Source organism: Chrysoperla carnea, chromosome X (assembly GCF_905475395.1).
Source record: "Chrysoperla carnea chromosome X, inChrCarn1.1, whole genome shotgun sequence".
NCBI lineage: Eukaryota > Metazoa > Arthropoda > Insecta > Neuroptera > Chrysopidae > Chrysoperla > Chrysoperla carnea.
The window spans coordinates 9,280,124-9,290,255 of NC_058342.1; the positions used below are offsets into that span (position 1 = coordinate 9,280,124).

Below are 10,132 nucleotides of genomic sequence, written 5' to 3' on the forward strand. Positions count from 1 at the left end.
ATATGAAAATTGAGATACTTATAGGATCTTAGAGTCGTAAAGGGTTTGAAGTAAAGTGGAAAATGAAATAGTTTTATTGTTTCGATTAGATTGTATACTATTAAAATCAACGTTTTCTATCTGTGTCTTAATGAAGTAGCTCTATATGGGTGATTGTATCAAATCATGATATCTGTAAGACCCGCTTACAAAACGGGCAGTTATCTATATGATTTAGGTATATAAAATATAGATATTGAGAATGTTTGGTTTATATGAAAATCTAAACTATTACAAAATTATGTTTTAGGTTCAGCATTACTGTACACATATACAATAAAATTTTATTTTTTCTATGTGATAATATCAGTAATATTTGTAAAAGTTGGTTTATCTTCATGTATTTGAATTATAATTATTGTTTATATATTATACGATAAAAACCTATTTTTTCTTATATCATTTCTAGGTTTCATACAGTGAAAATGACGTACTCAATGTCTACTTTGTTGGAGAAAATAAAATCTATCGACACCATGACTGCTAATAAATTGAATATTGGAGATGGATTGAAAAATTGCAATATTGCTGTTCGACGGATATGTAAAAAATTGAAAGCTGCAAAATCTGTTGGTAAAAAGCAGAATTTGTTAGCAAACTTGGCTCTTGTAAAAAGTTATCGTTGCAATCTTAAGTGTATGTTAAAGCACGGAGCAGGTGTTCAAAGTCGAAAAGAGACGGCTGCAAAGAGAGTACGATGGGATGATTCCCTATCTGCATTTGAGAGTCGGCTTAGAACTGGTATTATTAGTAATCTGAAACATAAAGATCCTAAAGCATTTTTGAAGGATTGTGAAGCACTTTTTCGACGAAGAATAAGTAACGTTCTGAAAATTCATGAAGCTATAAAAGTTAACGTTATTTTCTGTGGAGAATTTCAAATTGTATCTGCAAACAAAATGATAACTGAACACAAATACTTCACTACTTCAAATAATCCAATATATCAGAATACTGATGTGAATGAATGGTTTGGGAAGAATGTTGTCGGCTCGATAACACGTGATTTGGAAGAATTCGAGGAACGCAACAGTGGTTGGACTCTAGTAAACATTATTAACCTTGGTGTTAATATAAATATATTAAATATACACCATTACTTGGATCGTCATATATTGAACTGCCTACCCAAATCAAACGACTAAAAGCTTGTATAAACGTAAAGAATGATGATAATGCATGCTTTGCGTGGCCTGTGACGTCAGCATTGTATCCAGTTGAGAAGCATCCCCAGCGTGTTTCAAAATATCCACATTATTCAAAAGTGTTGAAGTTGAAAGGTGTACAGTTTCCAATGACACTAAAACAGATACCTAACTTTGAAAATCAAAATGAAATATCGATAAATGTTTATGTACTGAAGAAACATTGTAAAACCTTTAAAGTTGCACCATGTTATCTGAGCAAAAATAAAACGATTAAGCATATAAACTTATTGATGACTCAGAATCATTATGATGATGATGAAGATGTTGATGATGATGATAATAATTTATTACCCATTCGTTATCATTACGTTTGGGTTAAAAATCTATCACGTTTGGTTTCTTCACAACTTAATAAAGATAGTCATAGGAAGTTTTTCTGTGATAGATGTTTACATTATTTCTACTCAGAAGAAAAATTGAACACCCATTATGAAAACTGTAAGAAAATGAATGATTGTGCGATAAGAATGCCTAAAGAAGGAGAAAATATTTTAAAATTAAAAAATTTTAAAAATAAAGAGAAAACCCCTTTTACCATTTACGGGGATATCGAATCTGTATTGGCACCACTGGATGATAAAATTCGGTATCAAAAACATATACCTGCTGTTGTTGGGTATTATTTTAAATGTGCTTATGATGATTCATTATCATATTATCGTTCATATCGTGGAGTGGATTGTATGGATTGGTTTATAAGGGAGTTAAAACAAATATCTGAAGAAGTGGAAACAATTTTATTGTGCTCGTATGAGATGGATCCATTAACTACTATTGAAGAGGAAGATTTTCAGAAATCTACACATTGTCATATATGTAATAAACCATTTGTGGATGAGGAAAATAAAGTTAGAGACCATTTTCATCTTGCATCGAAAACTGGTGGATATAAAGATGGTACCAATTACAGAGGTCCTGCCCACGAATCATGTAACATTAATTATCAAGATAGCCATGTTGTTCCTGTAGTGTTCCATAATATGTCAAATTATGATGGGATGCTGATAGTTGAAGATGTTGCGACAAAGATTGGAGGGCGCGTTGAACTTTTACCTGTTACCAAAAAAAAAAATATATTTCTTTCACCAAAAACATTGAAGATTCATCTATAAAATTTTGATTCATAGATTCATTCAGATTTTTAGCTTGTTCCCTTGATAAGCTAGCATCATACTTGTCGGAATTTCCTAACATGAAGAAGCGTTTTTCTAAAGTTTCAGAAAATCAGTTGGAATTGTTGAAAAAGAAAGGTGTAATGCCATATGATTTAATTGATTCTTTTGATAAATTTAATTACACTCAACTACCGAACATAGAAGCATTCTATAATCGATTGGAGGAGAAACAGTGCTCTAGACAAATGTATCATCATGCGCAAAACGTTTGGTCAGCATTTAATTGTTCAAATTTAGGTGATTATGTAGATCTCTATATGGAAACGGATATAATGCTACTTACGGATATTTTCGAAACGTTTAGAGCAACCTGCCTGTCTACGTACAACCTTGATCCGGGAAATTACTATACACTTCCTGGATTTACGTGGGAATGTATGTTGAAGTATACAAATATTGAGCTCGAATTGTTGACTGATATAGATATGATGATGTTTGTTGAACGAGGAATTCGCGGTGGTTTGAGTCAATGTATGAAACGACGTTCCACAGCGAATAATAAATACATTCTAGGATTTGATCCATCCAAGCCTGAAGTGTATTTACTTTATACAGACATTAACAATCAATATGGATGGGCGATGAGTCAGTGTCTTCCTTACGGTGGTTTTGAGTGTTGTGAAACAGATATTGATGTTTCGATGATTTTAGATGACGCTGATAATGGATATTTCTTAGAAGTTGATCTCAAATATCCTGCAAAACTTCATGATAAACATAAGGATTTACCTTTTTGCCCTGAACATAGATCAGCACCTAATTCTAAACAGAGTAAATTGATGGGTACTCTTCATGATAAAGAGCGATATGTAATTCATTATAGAACATTGAAGCAGGCATTAAACAATGGGCTAAAATTAAAAAAAATTCATAAAGTTTTAAAATTTAAACAGTCGCCTTGGCTTCAATCATATATTGATTTAAATACCAAACTACGAAAGAATGCTAATAATGATTTTGAGAAAAATTTGTATAAATTAATGAACAATGCCGTCTTTGGAAAAACAATGGAAAATATTAGGAAACATTCTAATGTAAAGCTTGTTACAAAATGGGAGGGTCGATATGGGGCAGAAGCTTATATATCTAAACCCCAATTTTATTCTTGTACAATTTTCAATCCAAACTTGGTGGCCATTGAATTGAAAAAGATGGAGATATTCTTCAATAAGCCTTTGTATATTGGTATGGCAATCTTAGATTTAGCTAAAACTGCAATTTATGATTTTCATTATGGCTATATGATTCCACAGCTGGGTGATGATTCTACCGCTATCTATACAGATACTGACTCGGTTATTTACGAAATTAAAAACCATGATCCCTATGAAATGATAAAAAGAGATTGTCACAAGTATTTTGATACCAGTGATTACCATCCTTCTAATGTTTATAATATACCTTGCGTTAATAAGAAAGTGGTGATGAAGGATGAAAACAATGGAACTCCTATGACTCATTTTGTAGGATTACGATCAAAATTATATACGTTAAAAATAGCAACCCCTCTAGAAAAACAAACAAAATCACTTGATGATGCTATATTTAATCATGGGAATATTAAACAAGAATCAAATAATCTTGGGTTAACAAAAAAAGCTAAGGGAGTTAAAATGTCAGTTCTTAGTACGAAAATAACATTCGAAGATTATGTTGAATGTTTAGAGGAATTTAAAGAGATATCAGTTGATCAAAACCTCATAAAATCTGATAAACTTAAGCTTTACACCCTGTAGTATATGTGACATCTATTGATCAAAAGTTCAAATTAGCATGACCGGTGATAGCGAATACTTAAGTAATTAATAGTCTAACTAAGTACAGGTGTCTTACGGACATAGAGGTACATCGATGTTCGATAGTACGTATAGATGGCTGACTTAATATTCGTAGCTATATCATAGAAGTGGCTCCGTGTATTATTTCGTAGAATCACGTAGTAAATATACTTGGTCTCGTAGATGTTCCGGCTATGGGGCATTGCCGCCATTAAGTGGTTAAGGAGTTCACTTGTAATTCAACCATCAAACGTGAATGTTCAACAATTATTCGAACTGGAAGTTAAATTTGTGTATATTGTATTTCATTATAATTTGTGTTAAATAAATATTGTATTATACGTTAAATCGTTATTCTTATTTGGAACTTATTTATAATATACGTCAGTATATTACAGTGGCGACGAGGATATTAACGAAAACGCGCGAAAAATAACACCACGTGTATTTTTTTTTAACATTTTGTTCATTGGTGATTAACAAAATGACTGGAACCGCGTCAACATCACATGGTATTTTCGGACAAATTCCACGTTTTAATCATGAATGCAATAATTGGAATATTTTCGAAAAACAGCTGTTAATCAATTTGAGTCATCCGAAAAGCCCTGATTCGGAAGATTATGAGAAATTAATTGATATTTTGGGACGACATTTCAAACCACCACATTCCGAATTTGCAGAGCGGCGCAAGTTTTACGAAGCAACCAAACAGTCAGGCGAAACAATTTCAGAATGGGCAGCCAGAATACGTGCATTGTCAACTAAATGTGAATTTCTGGATCATTTAGACATGGTTCTAAGAGATAAATTCATCATGGGAATGCCAATTGGGCCGGTTAAAGACAAATTATTTTCTGAAAATGTACAAAAGTTGACTTTTGAGGAAGCCATTCGAATTGCAAATTCCATTGACTGCATCAGTCATCAATACGATTCAACCGGTACAGAAATAAAATCAGAACCGGGTACGATGGGAATCCACAGGATTGACAATGATATAAAGAATCATCGGCAAGCTCAGAGAAAAGGGAAAACAAGTGGAAATTCACAGCGGAAATCAAATGATGAAAAGGCAGTGAAGAAATGTCGTGTTTGTGGGTACACAAACCATCAAGAAAGTCAGTGCAGATTTAAGAATTATCGATGCAAGAAGTGTGGGTCCAAGGGCCATCTAAAGAAGATGTGTAGAAATAAGGACCTTACTAATTACACTAATTACAATAATTACATTAACTTCGAGGATGATGCTAATATATCTATGTTTCATTTCAGGACAAACGTTGAGTGCGAACCAATTAGTACAGAAGTGTGCATGGATGGAGTTTCGGTAATAATGGAAATCGATAGCGGATCTCCGATTTCGGCCATTTCCTACAAGATGTATCAAAAATATTTTACAAAGTACCCATTGGTAGAAACAAAGACAAATTTGGCAGCTTATAATGGTAATCTAATGAAGATTAAAGGTATTTTTCAGATAAATGTACGATTTCAGAATTCCAGTAAACCTCTAAAAATTTTTGTGATTGATTCTGGGGGTCCTCCTATACTGGGGAGAAATTGGATGTACGCTTTCAATATAGGGCTACAGGAAATTAAACATTTATCTATCGATGGGGTTTTACAAGTGTTAGAGCAATATAAAAAGGTATTTCAAGACGAATTAGGTAAATTCAATAAATCAGTGGTTACGTTAAAATTGTCAAAAGAGGCGGAACCAAAATTTTGCAAACCAAGACCGGTTCCACTGGCAATTAAAGCCAAGGTTGAAAAAGAAATAGACAAGCTTGTCAAAATGGGAGTACTCGAACCGGTGGATTATAGTCTATGGGGTACACCGATTGTGCCGATTATAAAGAAAAACGGTGATATCAGAATTTGCGGAGACTATAAAGTCACCCTTAATCCGCATTTAAAAGTCGAGCAATATCCATTACCGAGAATCGAGGAAATATTCGCAAAACTGCATGGGGGACAGGAATTTTCAAAAATAGATCTCTCTATGGCGTACCAACAGTTGGTATTAGATCCGGAAAGTAGGAACCTAACAACCATCTCAACTTCAAAAGGACTTTTTAGGTATACACGGTTAGTTTACGGAATAGCTTCTGCGCCGGCTATTTTTCAGAAAACTATGGATTCATTGTTTTCTGGGTACCCGGGTGTAGTTGTTTTTATGGATGACATTTTGGTCACAGCCACAAATTGAGCCGAGCACCTAAAGAGGTTAAGTAGGGTGTTGAGCAGATTACAGGAGTCAGGATTAAGGGTGCGTAAGGAAAAATACGAATTCCTCAAGGACAAGATATCTTATTTGGGGCATATCTTGGACAAAAACGGCCTCCATATGTGCCCACATAAAACAGAAGCTATGAAAAACGCAGAAGCCCCCAAATGTATCAAGGAATTACAAGCCTTTTTGGGGCTAACCAATTATTATAGAAGGTTCATACCCAACATGAGCATAGTTTGTGCTCCTCTCTATGAACTGTTAGGGACTAATGTCGAGTTTCGGTGGGGAGAAAATCAGGCGAAGGCATTCAACGAGCTGAAACTTGCGTTGACATCAAATAACGTGCTGGCTCATTATGACCCAAAAGTACCCGTAAAATTAACAGTCGATGCAAGTCCAGTAGGCATATCTGCAATTCTATCGCACGAATATGTTAATAAAGTCGTTCGACCAATCGCCTTTGCTTCAAGGACTTTGGGTCCAAGTGAGAAAAACTACTCACAGATAAGCAAAGAGGCTTTAGCAATTGTGTATGGGGTAAAAAAATTCCACCAATTTTTATACGGTCGGAAATTTCTGTTAGAAACTGACAACCAGGCGCTCGTAGCTATATTTGGTCCCAAAAAAGGAATACCACCCTTAGCAGCAAATCGGCTACAGCGTTACGCATTGATTTTGTCAGGATACACGTTCGACATTAAATACGTGAACACAAAAATAAATATCGCTGACTTTTTATCAAGGTTACCGCTACCTGCTTCGGAAAAGGATTATCTTGTTGACGATGGAGACGTGTACGTACACTACATTAACGAATCACAAGCCTTGCCGATAACTTTTGATGAGGTAAAAAAGGTGACAGAAAAAGATAAACTGTTGAAACAAGTTTTAATAAATATTAATACTGGGTGGCCAAAAAATGTCACACAAGAATTAGCACCCTATAAATTACGTTGCGACAGCTTGTCCAGCGAGAACAACTGTGTATTTTGGGGTTATAGGCTAATAATTCCAAACGAGTTACGGCCTAAAGTTTTGACGGAAATCCATAAAACCCACCTTGGGATTTGTAAAATGAAAGCGCTGGCTAGAAGTTATTTTTGGTGGCCAAATTTAGATAAGGATTTGGAAAATGTAGCAAAATCCTGTGAGAGTTGTCTCCAGTATAGGAATACACCCCCAAAGAGTGAATTAATAAATTGGAACTGGCCAGACGAACCATGGTCAAGGGTTCATTTGGATTTTATGGGACCTATATTTGGAAAATACTTTTTAATAATTGTCGATGCCCATAGTAAATGGCTTGAGTGTATCGACATGAACAAATCAATTACAGCCAATCACACCATACAAATGTTAAGGCCAATCTTTGCAAGGTTTGGAATACCCAAATTTCTAGTTTCGGACAATGGGACCACATTCGTGTCACGAGAATTTCAAAAGTTTCTTGAAATTAATGGCATAAAACATCTGAGAAGTCCCGTTGGACACCCCGCATCTAACGGACAAGCCGAAAACGGAGTGAAGCTAGTAAAATTGGCATTAAAGAAGGCCTTACATGGTATTAAGGCAAGTGAATTGGACCAATATTTACAGGCGTATTTATTAGATTACAGGAATTCCATCCACAATACAACTGGAGACAGACCAGCTAAACTAATGCTTAACCGAAATATAAGAAATCGATTTGATTTATTAAATCCGCGCAGAGATCCTGGAAGCAGAGGTTCGGTGGATGTTGTGCGCGATCAAGTGGTAAAACGGCAACTAATGCAAAAAGAAAACTACAAAGGAAAAGCTAAAAAGATATTGGAAATTAAGGACGTTGTTTTAGTAAAAGACTACAGTTTCTTGGACTAAAGGAATAATTACTAAAAAATTAGGACGCCAAATTTACTTAATCTCAGTCACAGGCTTACGCAAACTATGGAAGCGCCATGCAAACCAAATAATAAAAGCGGCGGAGCCTGCGTTGAAAGATGATAATATTTATGTGCCCCACACCCTACGATCGCCACAGCTAATGCCGTCAACCGAACCCGAAACGGCGACCGTAAATAACGAGGAAGTTCAACTCACACGTGAGGAGCCCCGTTATAACCTACGGAGTCAATGTCGTTCGGAGTGCCAAAAATAAGGATATATTTTTTTTATTTATTCATTTAAAGAATGATTTTTTTTGTTAAAAATTATTATACATTTTTTAATTTTTTTTATGTTTTAGAATACAAGCGAACTAAAGGGGGTGCTGTAGTATATGTGACATCTATTGATCAAAAGTTCAAATTAGCATGACCGGTGATAGCGAATACTTAAGTAATTAATAGTCTAACTAAGTACAGGTGTCTTACGGACATAGAGGTACATCGATGTTCGATAGTACGTATAGATGGCTGACTTAATATTCGTAGCTATATCATAGAAGTGGCTCCGTGTATTATTTCGTAGAATCACGTAGTAAATATACTTGGTCTCGTAGATGTTCCGGCTATGGGTCATTGCCGCCATTAAGTGGTTAAGGAGTTCACTTGTAATTCAACCATCAAACGTGAATGTTCAACAATTATTCGAACTGGAAGTTAAATTTGTGTATATTGTATTTCATTATAATTTGTGTTAAATAAATATTGTATTATACGTTAAATCGTTATTCTTATTTGGAACTTATTTATAATATACGTCAGTATATTACACACCCAAACTCAGACAAAAATTGCTCTAAGCCCTTATGATGATAAGCGATATATTATACCTGGTTCCTATGATACACTACCCTGGGGTCACTATTCTTTGAATACTATAACCTATAAACGAAAAGCTGAATATATAGATGAACCTTGCATCAAAAAGAAAAAATGTATAGTTAATTCGTGAGCATGACAATATCACTTATTCATTGAAGAGATCGATGCTAATTTCATTTATAGTGAAATTCTTGAATTCATAAGTTATCTCAATAATCTCAATATTGTTAAAAAATCAGTGTAAACTTTAATTAATTAATTAATTATTACCTATTTAATATTATGTTAAAATGTTTTTTTGTTGATTTTTAAAATGTCATCTCATTGAGGCGTGATTGTAGATTGAAGAATGCAACTAAATTTTTTCAAAATTGCAAGGTCGAAAAAAATTTTTTTATGGGTAGTCAATTAACAACATAAACAAATTATTAATCTTACTTAAGGAGCATACAAATTTTCAAAAATTTTAAATTTCTTGAGAGTAATTGATTTTATCAAAAAGTTAATCAAAATGTTTTCAAAACTGAAATATCTCAAAAATGGTTGGTTTTATCAAAAATATAACACACACACAGCTGGGTGATGATTCTACCGCTATCTATACAGATACTGACTCGGTTATTTACGAAATTAAAAACCATGATCCCTATGAAATGATAAAAAGAGATTGTCACAAGTATTTTGATACCAGTGATTACCATCCTTCTAATGTTTATAATATACCTTGCGTTAATAAGAAAGTGCTTGGTATGATGAAGGATGAAAACAATGGAACTCCTATGACTCATTTTGTAGAGACTCAAACAAAATCACTTGATGATGCTATATTTAATCATGGGAATATTAAACAAGAATCAAATAATCTTGGGTTAACAAAAAAAGCTAAGGGAGTTAAAAGGTCAGTTCTTAGTACGAAAATAACATTTGAAGATTATGTTGAATGTTTAGAGGA

General features: G+C 34.1%; 1 protein-coding gene across 1 annotated transcript; it reads left to right on the forward strand.

Annotated features, from left to right (window-relative positions):
* The first annotated feature begins 2,439 nt into the window (after nucleotides 1-2,439).
* LOC123302874 lies at nucleotides 2,440-4,158 on the forward strand. Its single transcript, XM_044885968.1, has one exon. It carries the CDS (start codon nucleotides 2,440-2,442, stop codon nucleotides 4,156-4,158), a length of 1,719 nt encoding a protein of 572 aa, XP_044741903.1.
* The last annotated feature ends 5,974 nt before the right edge of the window (nucleotides 4,159-10,132 follow it).